Source organism: Eptesicus fuscus, chromosome 11 (assembly GCF_027574615.1).
Source record: "Eptesicus fuscus isolate TK198812 chromosome 11, DD_ASM_mEF_20220401, whole genome shotgun sequence".
Classification (NCBI taxonomy): Eukaryota; Metazoa; Chordata; class Mammalia; order Chiroptera; family Vespertilionidae; genus Eptesicus; species Eptesicus fuscus.
This window is the reverse complement of record NC_072483.1, coordinates 54,387,532-54,401,968: the sequence shown is the minus strand read 5'-3', so window position 1 is coordinate 54,401,968 and position 14,437 is coordinate 54,387,532. Positions and strand designations below refer to the sequence as shown.

The 14,437-nt window shown below is 38.1% G+C and overlaps 1 protein-coding gene across 1 annotated transcript in view; it reads left to right on the top strand.

Annotated features, from left to right (window-relative positions):
• SESTD1 (SEC14 and spectrin domain containing 1) overlaps nt 1-14,437 on the top strand; it is a 105,543-nt gene that overhangs the window by 27,670 nt on the left and 63,436 nt on the right. The window contains exon 2 of the mRNA XM_054723245.1: nt 13,244-13,323. Coding sequence (XP_054579220.1) covers nt 13,269-13,323 — 55 coding nt within the window. The 5' untranslated portion in view covers nt 13,244-13,268. The remainder of the gene's footprint in view (nt 1-13,243; nt 13,324-14,437) is intronic.

Genomic DNA, 14,437 nt, shown 5'->3' with positions numbered 1-14,437 from the left:
ACCTCACCGGTGCATGATCGGGCCAGGGAGGGACCGTGGGAGGGCTCCAGGACATGTCTGTCCCATCTTGCTCATGCACGTCATAGCGACTTGTCGACTGGTTGACTCTCTGCCTGTCTGCCCCCTCATGATCAGTGCACGTCATAGTGAGCGGTTGAGCAGCCTTAGCATATCATTAGCATATTATTCTTTGATTGGTTGTTCGGTTGTTCTGCTGTTCGGTCTATTTGCATATTACCTTTTATTATATAGGATAGGATAGTCTTCAAACTTGAACTGCAACTTTGTCTTGCTTTTAGTTCTACAACTAAGTATATTCAATCCTTTTGATTAGTTCTTTGCTGAAGTTTCCCAGTCACCTACTAGTTAGCTATAGCTCAATTTTTAAAATATTTCTTAAGAAGCATTCATGGCCACAACTTCCCAAGTTTTTGCATATTTAAGGTTGTTTTTCTATAGCCCTATTACTGAAAAGACAGCTTGGCCAGAAATAAAATCCTTGGTTCACACTTTTTTCCTAGTTTATAATGTGGCCTTGCTTTATATATTGTTTTTGAAAAGTCTAACACCAGTGTTTATTTTCTTGCCCTTGTAAGTTATTTGATCCTTTTGCTTAGAATTTTTTATTTTATTTCCCCTTTTATTTTTAAAGTCTAATAATTTTACTTAGAGTTTATTGTAGCAGGTAAATATTCCCTACTACCTAGTAGATCCTTTTAACATATAGAATTGGATCTTTCATTTTTTCTTACTATAGTTTTAAATACTAGTTTATTTTCCAGTTTTGTTTTTTTTATAGGCACTCCAGTTATTCATAATTATATCTTTGTTTATCATTGATTTCAGAAATTTTCTAACTATTTTTACTTCATTATGTCATTTTCATTCTCTTGGTTCTTTTATGTTTCCTTTTATTTTTTACTAGAGGCCCGGTGGATGAAATTTGTTCATGGGAGGGGGTGTCCCTCGGCCTGGCCTGCACCCTCTAATCTGGGACATCCGTCTCATAATCTGGGACTGCTGGCTCCTAACCGCTTGCCTGCCTGCCTGATCACCCCCTAACTGCTCCCCTGCTGGCCTGATTGACACCTAACTGCTCCCTTGCCGACCTGATTGCCCTCCCCTGCCAGTCTGATCGCCCCCAATTGCCCTCCCCTGCTGCAACCTGCCTCCTCCGCGTGAAGCAGCGGAGACACCGGGACCGGCCTCCACTGTGCACACGGTCATCTTGTGGTGGCCATCTTGTGACGGCCATCTAGGCTATTATTAGTATACATTTGAATTATTGACCACCTTGTAATTTAGTCTTCAATTTTGATATTATTTTGTCTTTTCTATTTCTTACCTGAGTTCAGTCACCTCTTCTTTCATTTCTCTTTGCTTTTGTCAATTCTGTTTTTAGGTTTTAAATTCTGATACAGGGTGTTTTTGTTTGTTTTTTTAATCCTCACCTGTTATTGAATTTTTAGAGAGGAAGAGGGAGAGGGAGAGAGAAACATCTCTTGGTTGCCTCCTGTAACCCCCAACCCTCATCAGGGACTGAGCCACAACCTAGGAATGTGCCTTGGTGTGAATCGAACCCACGATTTTTTGGTGTATGTGATGATGCTCCAACCAACTGAGCCACCTGGCCAGGGACAGAATGTTGTGGTTTTTTTTTTTTTAATATCCCAAATATTTGTTTAAAAAGATAAAATTAAGTTTGAATGTTACCTTAAGTTTTTTGCTTTGTTGTTTTTTAGGGGGTACTTTTCATTCTTCATTGTTCTGATTTCTTTTTTTATATTTTTACATAGATGAAGATCACTTATGCCTTTGCAATTCTGTGAGCAGGGCTGATGTATTAGGGAGCCTTAAGAGAATACTAATTTAAGAGTTCCCTCCTCTGTCCCTGTAGCAAAGTCTAGTTTGTTGGGTGTCTTTGTTTTCTCTTGTGGGGGAAAGGGTTTTGTCGCTTCTCAGTTTTTTTCAGGGCTTGATAGATATCAAGATAGATTCCTGGGAGATAAAGGGATCATAACGAAGGGGTGATTATCTTAGGTCTGGTCCCTTTAACTTTAAGCATTTAGGCCAATGTAATGAGCTTAAACTAAAAGGGGGATCTAATGAAAGAATGCTAGCGTATCACCCCACACAGAATGTCACCTGGGTCCTCTTAAGGCACTGAAACTAGGGTAAGAACTAAAGCAACTTGTTCAAGGTTTCCAGGGGCTTCACAAACAATACGGAAGTCTTTAAAAGTAGGCAGTGCTGCGTTGGTGCCTCCTAGCTAACTGGTATGCTTTATTCTAGAGGCAGTGGCCACTTCAAGAAAGCCCTTTTAAACTTAAATTATTATTTTTAAAAATATATTTTATTGATTTTTTTACAGAGAGGAAGAGAGAGGGATAGAGAGTTAGAAACATTGATGAGAGAGAAACATCGATCAGCTGCCTCTTGCACACCCCCTACTGGGGATGTGCCCGCAACCAAGGTACATGCCCTTGACCGGAATCGAACCTGGGACCCTTGAGTCCAAAGGCTGACGCTCTATCCACTGAGCCAAACCGGTTTCAGCTAAACTTAAATTATTTTTGTGTAAACAGTCACCATAGTTTTTCATTTAAAAATTGACTTTGTATTTGTGTGTTCCTTCAAAAAATATTTTTCCTAATTGCTGTTGCCACAGTCGCACTTCTAGAATATAGTATTAGTTGATAACAGAAATGATATTGCCTCAATTATTAGAAATACTTGCCAGCAAAAACTTACTTTCAACTGTCTAGAAGAATCCCAGTTTCCTCTGTGGTTCTTTTGTGAGTTCTACAAATCAGATAATCTGCCAAGTAAGATGTGGGTGCTAGAGTCAGGAGCCATCTAAATACTGCAGAAAAGTATTTATAAATATTAAAGTGAGAAAGTGAGGTGGAGGAGAGGCTGATGGTGAATACTGTAATAAAAGTGAAATTGTAACTTCAGAAAATGGAAAAATGTTCATGCTAAATAGTGACTTTTTTCAAGTGTTGAAATATAGATAATGAAAACTCATTTAGACTGTAAATGTAGTAAGGTTAAATAAACCATTGTAAAAGCCAAAAGTTAGAGTTGGCGCGGTATAAAGAAGGCTTTATAAAGTGCCTCTCCATTCATGATGCTGATGGGCCAGGTCCCAAGATGTTTCAGTAAAGGTCCTTGAACCATGTAATTTAATATTCTGTTCAGAGTAATACATGCTTTATTCATAGTGCTTTGTCAAGTTTAAAATTATCTAAGTTTTCTTTTCCTTTTTTCTTTTGCTTCATAATTATTCTGCCCAGTGGCACCTAAATGAGAGAGCTGGCAGGATCATAATAAGGGAATTTATTCAACGAATATATACTGTGCATTGGTCATGTGTCAGGTATTGTCCTAGTGAAACAAATAGACATTCAGAGGACTGAGCCAACACCTACATTAATTTCAGAAATAACTTTTTTTTGGCTCTATTGACTATATAGGTAAAGTAGTTTCAAAAATTGGAATAGCCTCTTAAATGTTAATATGTATTATAGGCAAAACCTTTGGACTATGTTCTTTGGGTCAAATAATATGATACTTAATTTATTCTTGACCTAAGAGATCTGCCTTGTTTTCTGACCAACCACTACATCACAGTGAATGAGTATGGTGGACATAAACTTTATAAACTTTTGCTTGCCTTAGTAATTTAATTACTTAAAGAGTAGAATATGGTGATAGTGATAGAGAGTGAGAGTGTGACTGCTGAGAAAATGACTCCAGTCACAAAGTGAAAAGTCCTAAGGAGACAGGGAGCAAAAGTGTCTTTTTATCATCTGACTAGTGTTCTGATGCACGGATTTGGGCACATTGAAAGGAAATTAATTAAAAGAAATAGTTTAATGTCACTACTCACGTCTTGCTAATGAAAAGAAAATAGGATTCTACTGAGTCTCCTATCTACCTACTCCAGGACTTCTGTGAGGATCAAATGAGATGAGGCATGGGAAAATGCATCACAAACATTTGGTTAAACTGTAAAATGTTTGCACCTGGCTATGAAGCAAGTCGGGTTCCTGGGCTGAAGGAACTCCAAGGAGGCTAGTTGTTAGGGAGAGGAAGCCGGGCGTTGCTACGTGACGTCATTACCTGGCACCCATAACGACTGTTTCTGGGCTGGGCTGGGCTGTGGGCCGCATTTTGCACCATGGGGTCTTGGCAGCGTTGGCTGCAATTTGGTGGGCTGTGGTTCCAGGTTGGTGGCAGGGCCTGTGTCCCACTTGGGGGAAGCCAAGTGTTGATTTGTCGGCACCAAGTTCGTGATGCCGTTTATTTTCAAATGGCCGCATCATGGCAGCTCCTGCATTGAGTGTCTTCCCCCTGGTGGTCAGTGCATGTCATAGCTACCAGTCAGGCAGACACTTAGCCTTTTATATATATATAGACTAGAGGCTCGGTGCACGAAATTCGTGCATGGTGGGGGGAGGAGAGGAGAGTCCCCTCAGCCCAGCCTGCACCCTCTCTAATCCAGGACCCCTCGGGGGATGTCTGACTGCCGGTTTCGGGCCTAAACCGGCAGTTGGACATCCCTCTCACAATCCTGGACCGCTGGCTCCTAACCACTCACCTACCTGCCTGCCTGCCTGATCGCCCCTAACTGCTCTCCCTGCCAGCCTAATCACCCCTAACTGCCTCAGTTCTGGCCTGATCGCCCCTCACTGCCCTCCCTGCTGGCCAGGTCGCCCCTAACTGCCCCCCTGCTGGCCTGATCACCCCAGCCTGATCACTCCTAACTGCCTCTGTCTGCTGGCCTGATCGCTCCTCACTGCCTCTGTCTGCTGGCCTGGTCGCCCCTAACTGCCCCTCTGCCGGTCTGGTCACCCCTAACTGCCTGCCAGCCTGATCACCCCTAACTGCCCCCCCCCCACTGGCTGGTTGCCCCCCCCCAATTGCCCTCCCTGCTGGCCTGGTTGCCCCATGCAGCCTGTTCGGTTGTCTGTTTGGTTGCGACGGTCGCCATATATATATATATATATTATTGCATTTGTTAGAATTGTCCTCCCCTTCTCTGCAGTCTTACATGGGGACCAAATACTCAGATCTCTCTTCATAACAAATTTTTGAATATGATACGTTAATATGTGAATTTTTAAAAATTAGTGTAGTCTGTTTCCTCTCCTTGATTTTGAAATAAAGAAAATATTGCTGCCGAAACCGGTTTGGCTCAGTGGAGAGAGCGTTGGCCTGCGGACTATAAGGTCCCAGGTTTGATTCCAGTCAAGGGCATGTACCTTGGTTGCGGGCACATCCCCAGTAGGGGGTGTGCAAGAGGCAGCTGATCGATGTTTCTCTCTCATCGATGTTTCTGACTCTCTATCCCTCTCTCTTCCTCTCTGTAAAAAAATCAATAAAATATATTAAAAATAAAGAAAGAAAATATTGCTAAGTATGAAAATAAAAGGATTACAGCTTCCTCTTTTAGAGTATTGGTCTGTTTAAAGATCTAGTCTTAGTTTTACCATAGATATTTTCAAACATGCAAAAGCAGAGAGAACAGTAAAATGAACCATTGTTTACCTGTCATAAACTTTCAAAAATTATCAGCACGTGGCCAATTCAATTCCATGTATATCCCTCTACCCCTTTATTGATGTAAATACCAGACATACTTCATTTGAGAATACTAAAGTATATGTCACTAAAAGATTAGGTACTCTTTTTAACAAACAGCCTTAATGTTATTATATCTAAAAAATGAACAATTCTATTTGAGAGATTTTAAAGACCTTTATAATTCATGTTTATTAAACAAGAGCATGAGGAATAATATAATTTAAGTCTTGGACTCTGCCTTAGGACTATGCCAGTTTTGCTTCTTAGGAGCTGTATGACCTTGGGCAGGTTAACCTCTCCTCATCTCAGGTACCTGTTTCCTCAGCTGGTAAATGGTAACAACAATAATTCTAACCCCATGGGATTGTTGTGTGTTATAAATGAAACAGTGCACATGAAGTGATTTATACACAGAACATTCTCAATAATATAGTTACTGCTGTTATTTTTATTTGGAGGTCCAAGTAAATAAACAGATAACTAATTTGAGGTTGCACCTTTTACTCTAGTATAGGTAATGTTTCCAAAGTGATTTACAGTGATCCTCTAAGCCCGAGGTGGGGAACCTTTTATATGCCAAGGACTATGTGGGTATTTATAAATCATGCAAGGGCCATACAAAATTATCAACTTAAAAATTAGCCTGTTATATTTGGTCACACATTTAACTAACTCTCCCCTAAAGCCTTGGCGGGCCAGACCAAATGATTTCGCAGGCTTTATGTGGCCCGAAGGCTGGGCATTCCCCACCCCTGCCTCTGCCTTTGGTTTTTAGGGAATGCAGAACAGCCGTAAGTATTCTTTTAATTTAAAGGCACATTTTGTACTTTTTTTCAAAAGCAAACTTGATTTGCCTTAAACATGATACTATTGAAAAGAATAAATATTTAACCTATAATAAAATTTTGGATGTCTGTATGTGTTGGTGTGAAAACTTTGTGATACCCTAAGATATTTATTTATAGACCTCTCTATGGGTTAAAAACAAAAAGCAACTCTAAGTTGCCTTTGTAGTAGCAATTTATTTAGTGATAGTGTTTGGGCATTTATGAACATAAAAATATTAACATTATTGCTTATATTCTCTTCACTCTATTTAGTCTTATTTTTAATTTTTATTGTTTTACCCCATGCAGAATGCACAGTGTTGAAAGAAATTTGTCCTTGCAGCTGAAGTTCTTTCATAGCAATGTGTTCTAATTATAGTGCAAGTCGGGGATAAATTGCATATGCAATTCATTTAACAGACTTTATGGAACATACTGCTTACATATTTTTAGGTTTTAGTTTTTAATACTTAAAGTACACAACATTTTTATCCAGATTTTCCTGATTTACAAAATTGGCAATTCTGTTTATTTTTAAAATTATTTTTTGACAGCTTTATTGCAATAAATTTATATGCTATAAGATTCACTCATTTAAATTGTGCAATTCGTGATTTTTAGATTTATAAAATCATCACAATTTTATCTCACATTTCCATCACCCCCAAAAAGAATCCTTCTACCTATTACTGTATAATTTTATATATATGGATATGTAGAGTGAAGAACCTACTTAGCAACTAGTGATTAACATTGAATATGTGTGCTCATTTGTGTTTTAATCTCTAAGATTGCTCTTTATAACAACAGTTGAAATTTAAGGACAGTATTTCTTCTGGAATACAAGGTTAAGGAGCCCACCGTCTGATTTTGTTCATTGCTATTATGTGTTTACATGATACAGACTTAGAGATGATTTAGTTAGCCTTAGGCTATCCTAATGGGTTTTCACTGTTTGTTATAAATGCTCTTTGAAGAACCTAACTAAATTTTCCAAATAAACTGGTTGATTTATACTTGCTGAGAGAGAGGTTCCAGTGCACCCATTCATATCATCAATTACAGTCTCTTACGAATTGTAATTTGCCCAGTCTTATTAAAAGGCCTGCAATTCTCTTTTCCTGCTGCTCAACACATCCTCTGCTGCTCAACATATCCTCTGCTGCCCTCTACTGGCTGCCCATTGATAGCACCCATTGGTGTCCATCTTGCCACCATCCATGGACCTCCCTTTTGCCAGCATCCAGCAGTTAAATAGCAGTTGGGTCTGTGGGAGGCTGTCCCAGTAGAAAGATGCTGGGAGGAGCTGCTTTTAAGGAAAATCATGTATATGTGATCCTGTGATTGCACCACAGATGTTTACATCCAGGTAGTTGTGATAATGTTAGGATTTATAGGTAAGTGTTTTGCTTTACTGTTTGTTTAATATATTTGTTCATTTATCTATCCATTTATCAGGTATCTTTTTAATGCCTTACCTAACCTTGCCTCAGTCTAATAGGTACTTATTATAGATTTGTTAAATGAGTGAACAGGTGAATAAATCTATATATATAAAAGCCTAAGCAACTGAACTACTGGTTGACTGGTCGCTATGACATGCACTGACCACCAGGGGACAGATGCTCAATGCACAGGATCGGGCTCCTTCCTGTCTGGATTGGGCCTGCGGGGATCGGGCTCCCTCCTGTCTGGATTGGGCCTGCGGGGATCGGGCCAAAATCGGCTATCCAACATCCCCCAAGGGGTCCTGGATTGTGAGAGGGCACAGGCCAGGCCGAGGGACCCTAGTACAAAGATAATGTAAGACTTGGTCTCTGCTCTTGGGGAGACAAGATGCCAATTTAACTACTTGTTTGCCCCAATTTTCCTCTTTTTAACTCTGCAAGATCTTGGAAAGATGCTTAAAGAAAATGGATACAAATATCAGTTGAAACTTAGTCTCCCTATATTTCTAGTTCTCAGAATTTATGATCCCTAACTTTAGTAAAAGGGCTCTGTTTTAGGTAGGATTTATTTTGCACCTAGCAATGATATTAATTTGCTTCGGTGTCTCTTATTTTCGGTTGAAGGTAGCATGTAGTTATGGTTGCACATATTTCTTTATAGTCACCAGTCTCTAAAACATCATCTACTATATGCTCTGACTTTCTGCCTCTTCTTATTTAATAATAGTGACTTAAAGTAAGTCATTTTAAATGACCATATATGAAATCTGACATGTTTTTGGTAAACATGTTGTGAATTGTTTAATGTTTTCATTTCTTGGCCTGCTTCACCTGGCAGGTTTTTTAAAAAATAGTGTTTTTCTTGCCACTGTTTATTAATATCAAGTAAATGTCTGTCATTGGCTTCACTTCTTGTTTGCGAATATATTCAACTCAAATATATTTAAGGTTGAATAAGCTTCTTCTTGTGAAAAATAATGATCTGGTACCTTCCTGTTAACATTGTATTTTGGTGATGTGAGTGGATGGTTATAGTTTGCAAAATTTTTCTCTTTGTGTGTGTTTTGTACATTATTTTAACTACTGTCAGATATATAATATCACCAGAGATAGGCAGTTTTTTTATGGCTATGTTAAACGTTTGAAAAAAATCTGAAACAAATAACTTTTGAAAAACTAAATTTAATTGGAACTAGTGTTACAGGTAATCATTATTTTTCATTACTATCTCTTTTATAATAACAGTGAAAGAAATCGATGGAATGGAGACTCTAGAAGCGAGGAGTTATAAAGAGTAAACATTATAGCTTTCATCTCTTGACAGTTTCACATTTCATCCATCAGTTCATTTGATCTTGGCACACACACCCAAAAACCTATAGATCTCATTATTTCAAATTACTTTTTCATCACTTGCAGGATGTTCCTTAAAAAGCTGTTGAACCACACCAATTTAGTATTTTGCCTTTGGAGGTGGTTCTGTAAAGTAATGCGTTTGGATAAAGTATCTATCTCAGATGACAGAGATAAAATGTAAGATATTTTCTGGATATCATAATTTACCAGGGTAAGTCTGTAATGAAGACTGAAACCATCTCCCTATTTGCTCTAAGTATGTGGAGAACATAATGGTGAAAAATTTGTCACTTGTTGGCATAAAATCAATAACCTGACTTGCAGAGCTTAGGTAACACAGATTTCAAGGGTCACCTGCATCTCTCAATTCTTATGCTTTGTGGGATCATAGGAATTCCAGATGTTCTTTTCTCTTGGGTGCTGATTAATTGAGTTTTATGTAACAAGGCTTAAAACCTCAATATATTGATGAACATTTTATTCAGAATAAATGGGAACAGACTTTTTTTTTTTTTTTTTAAAGAAGCATTCATCTTGGCTGGTGTGGGTCGGTGATTGAACATTGACCTATGAACCAGGAGGTCACGGTTTGATTCCTGGGCACATACCTGGGTTGTGGGCTCGATCCCCAGTAGGGGGCATGCAGGAGGCAGCCGATCAAGATTCTCTCTCTTCATTGATGTTTCTGTATCTCTCCCTCTTCCCTTTCTCTCTGAAGTCAATAAAAGTATGTTTTAAAAAGCATTAAAATGATTGCATTCATGATCTATTGAACTCTAAATTGCATTTTTGTTCCCTATACTAATCAACTTTCTCCATTAACTAAAAGAGAACCTGATTATTGCTAACTTAAGCAGAAAAGGGATTTATTTGAAGGATGTTGTATAACTCAGGATTGATGAGAAAGATGGAGAAGTAGGTTCAGATAATAAGAAGGAACCAAAATTTGTCTGTGTTCATATCATAGGAAAAGTCTGGTTAGGAAGCCCGTGCTATTTCTATGAATAGGTTGTTCCTGTGTCTGCATTACTGCCTCAAAGTTGAAATTCCTTTGTGGGAGTATCCCATTGACAGCCTAGATAAGCAGTTCTCTTGTTTCTCGATTTCACGGGTCTGTGAGTTCAAACTACTTTTATAATAATTCTTAGGTATTATTTGCCCTTTTCACTGTGTTGGCATTTGCACTTGATGATATAAAAGAAATGGTGGGTGAAAGTGCTGGTGCCTTACCATGAATCAAGGCAGTGCCACATACACACACACATGCATTCTGTAGATATTGTAATTTTGCATATAGTCTGGAGCTCCATTGTTCACTTGGCCAGAAGTCACTGGACATTTTCTGAGCTGTTTTATTGGAAGGCTGATAGCATGATGTGAGAACATTGTCACTGGAACCAGATTGCTTGGGTGTGAATCCTCACTTCCCCACCTACTAGCTGTGAGTTGTTAGGCAGCATTTAACCTCTTTAAGCTCCAGTTAACTCTTCTGTAAAATGGGGATAGTAAGAGTACTTACCTTATAGAAATGTGAGGATTAAATAAGTTAATAGAAATAAATCACTTAGGATAATGCATGCCTTTCAGTAAACAGTTAATAAGTGTTAATCTTTATAATCATTATTATCATTATAAACTTTTCAGATTTGGTCTCTGACAAGCTGGTCACAGGAGAAGGACCAATAGATGTAAATCTGAGCTGTCTGGTTCTTGTAGAGCTGGATTACAAACTCATCAGGTCAAGATATTGATCTGGTAGCATGAAATGTTACTGGTTTTAGATTAATGTAAAATGTAAGCTTTTCCCTTATACTTTCTACTAATTTTATGTTAGCCTGGGCTGATGTAGAACACAACGAATAAATAGATTACAAACAAATATTCAAGGATAAAACTTGGTTAAGAATATATTGCATTTAGTTTGGTAGTGTATGTTTTTTGTATATAAGTGCAAATAGTGGTCTTTTATTGTGTACACAAAAGCTATAAAATAATATACTTGTAAAATAGTCTTGTTTATTTGTCATTATCTGACAAATATTGATTACATTGTTTCCCTTAATATGTGGGGTTTTTTTTTTTTTTCAGGGCAGGGCTGTGACTTTAGTTTTTAGCTTCAGTTGATAGCACAGTGCCTAAAATGGCATAGGTTCATAGCAGGTATTTGCTGAATAAGTAATATGCTTTCATATAGAAGAGTCATATTTTCTACTCTGCTAGAAAATTATCATTAACAGAGTATGCTTTCTGGTGACTATCCTATATAATATAAGCCTAATATGCTAAGTGTTCGGTCGTCCAGTCAATCATCAAAGCGTAATATGCTAATGATATGTTAAGGCCGCTCAACCTTTCGCTCTGATATGCACTGACCACCAGGGGGCAGACAGTCAACCAGTTGCTATGATGTGCACTGACCACCAGTGGGCAGATGCTCCAACTGGTAGGTTAGCTTGCTGCTGGGGTCTGGCCGATTGGGACTGAGCGAGATGGGCCGGATACGCCCTGGAACCCTCCCGTGTTCCTTCCCCGGCCCCAATTGTGCACCGGTGGGGTCCCTCGTCCTGGCCTGCATCCTCTTGCAATCTGGGACCCCTTGGGGGATGTTGGAGAGCCAGTTTCGGCCCGATCCCGCAGCCAGGCTGAGGGACCCCACTGGTGCACAAATTCGTGCACCGGGCCTCTAGTAATTTATAATACTCTATTGCACATTTGACAATTGCTAAGAGAGTAAATCTTAAATGTTCTCATCACAGGAAAATAAATTTTTGTAGCTCTGTATGTGACAGATGTTAAGTAGACTTATTGTAGTGATCACTTTGCACTATATACAAATATTAAATCAATATATTGTACACCTAAAACTAATATGTTATATGTCAATTACATCTCAGTTAAAGAGGCTAAAATATTTTAAAAAGAGAGTGTATATTTTTACTAAATATAATGCAATTTCATGGTCTACTCCAAGGAACTGTTACTATATGTTATAATGGTGGGTGGGTGTGAGGTGGGAATGGGAAAGGAGAGATAAAATATTATGGAGAATACTCTCTCAGACATGAAATTAAATATAGATGGATAATATAGTTGAATGTTTGCTTTTCTTATTTTGTTTTAAAGGTCCCGCTCACCTTAAAATCCTTTTTTGGTAGTCAACAGAGCTGGCCAAGCCTTCAGATGCCTGCCATGCTAAAGCTCCCTTTTAAGGGAAACTATCTTGTTCCTTAGTCCTTGTTGGATGGATGGTGACTCTTTGTATTTAGCCATAACCCCTCGTTGTGGCCAAGTGGACACTAGAAAACCAAACCAAGAACATTGACTTATGACTTGGTACAAAGAGATCTACTGGGCTAATCATATTTTCCCCTGGATAATTTAAAAATACAAAATGTGGAGAGCTGGAGATAGTTTACAGTGGAGGGCAAAAATTGAAACAGTGCATTAAGGAATATCTTGAGGTAAACATGAGGGAAAGATGTGTTACTATGTATTGTGGAGAAACAAAAAAATATGAGAAATCCAAGAAAGCCATTTAATAGTGAAACTTAAAGAATTGTGTATTTGGAATTAAGTTATATAATTAATAAGGAAACCAGTAGAAAGATGACTACCTGTTTGATTAATTGATTCATTTTTTTTTATTTCAACAGATTAGTTTGTTGAGTTACCACAATGTACCAGACACTATTCTAGCCCAAGAGTATTGCTCTGAAAAACAGAGAAGCCAGTGATTCTCAACTGGCTGTGACTTGGCCTGCCAGAGAATGTTCGACAGTGTTTAGAGACATTTTGGTTGTCACAACCTGAAACGGGCAGTGCTCTTGATATTTCAGTGAATAGAGAATGCTGCTAAATATCATACAATGCACAGGACAGCTTCTTACAAAAAAACAATAAATGATCCGACTCAAAATATATGTCATGTTGAGATTTGGAAATCCTGGTATAAGCCATCATAAGTATATATTTCATGGAGTAATTACCATCTTGTGGTTGATATTTAACTTTCTGTGTTTCCAGACGTGAGGAAGTTGACTGCAGTGAAATGGAGGCCTCAGTAATATTACCCATTCTGAAGAAAAAACTAGCCTTCCTTTCAGGTATGTTTTCCTTCTTTAAAATTGGAAGTGTTTGATGTATAAACTTGTTTAAACTTTTTTTTTTTTTAAAGTTTGACAGAAATGCACTTCATTTTCCTGAGATTTTTGTTTCAGAGGTATTCCTGAGGCATCTTTTAATCAGAATGGATAGCCATGCAAGTCAAGTCTGTCACTGTTGTTTCTTGGCAGGCCAATTTTTATCTGTTCTGTAATTTGGTAAAATGATTTCCACAGGGTAGATGGCATGATGTCTCACTTCTTACATGAAAATGAAGTAATAGATACAGTCTAAGAATAACTGACTAAATAGCATCTAAATAATTGTTTCTGAAACATAGAGTAATTAGTTTTTATGATACCCTGCATCCTAGCTTGTCTTCCATCTTTCTATGAGAAGGTTTCAATGTGCTGAGAGGATTATGAAATATCAATTATACAGCTTTCAGTTTCTGCTGTGTGAACTTGGTTATACAGGCTTGGTTTACCTTCAGTTATTAGTGCAAAGTCTATATCAGCTAAGAAGAGTCAGAGGGAAACTGCGAGATATTTTATCAGTGTGAGAGCAGTGGTGGGTACATTGGGTGTAGTGATTTTTCTGGAATTCTGGATCACTGAGTGAATTAGCACATGCTTTAGAACAGCTACTGTGGCCAACCTGTTTAGGGTTATTTGTATTATGTTATCTCGATTTTTCTTTCTTACTCTTTAGATCCTATCAGAATTTTCTTGATATTTAGGCTACTGATGTCTTTTTTTCCAAAGCATATTGCAGCTCTCTGTAAAGTGACATGTTTTTCTAGGGTAGTATAACTGACAAATAAGATATTGTCTATTAGTGTTATTGTTTCCTTATTTATTAACATGCATTTCCTTTTTATGAAGAATCCTCTTCCCTTACCAGTTGACACATTTTTCCATTCTTTTCTGATATGAATGGTGTTGTAGGAAACATTTTTATTCATAGTTTGTGCGTGTTGTACAAGTTCAGTAGTGTGTATTTCTATAAGTGGACCTGTTAAAGAGAATTTACTTTTAAATTTGTGTGAGGTTTTGTCAGATTGCCCTCTAACAATATTGTTTCAGAGTGCCTGTTTGCCCACACCATTGCCAAAAG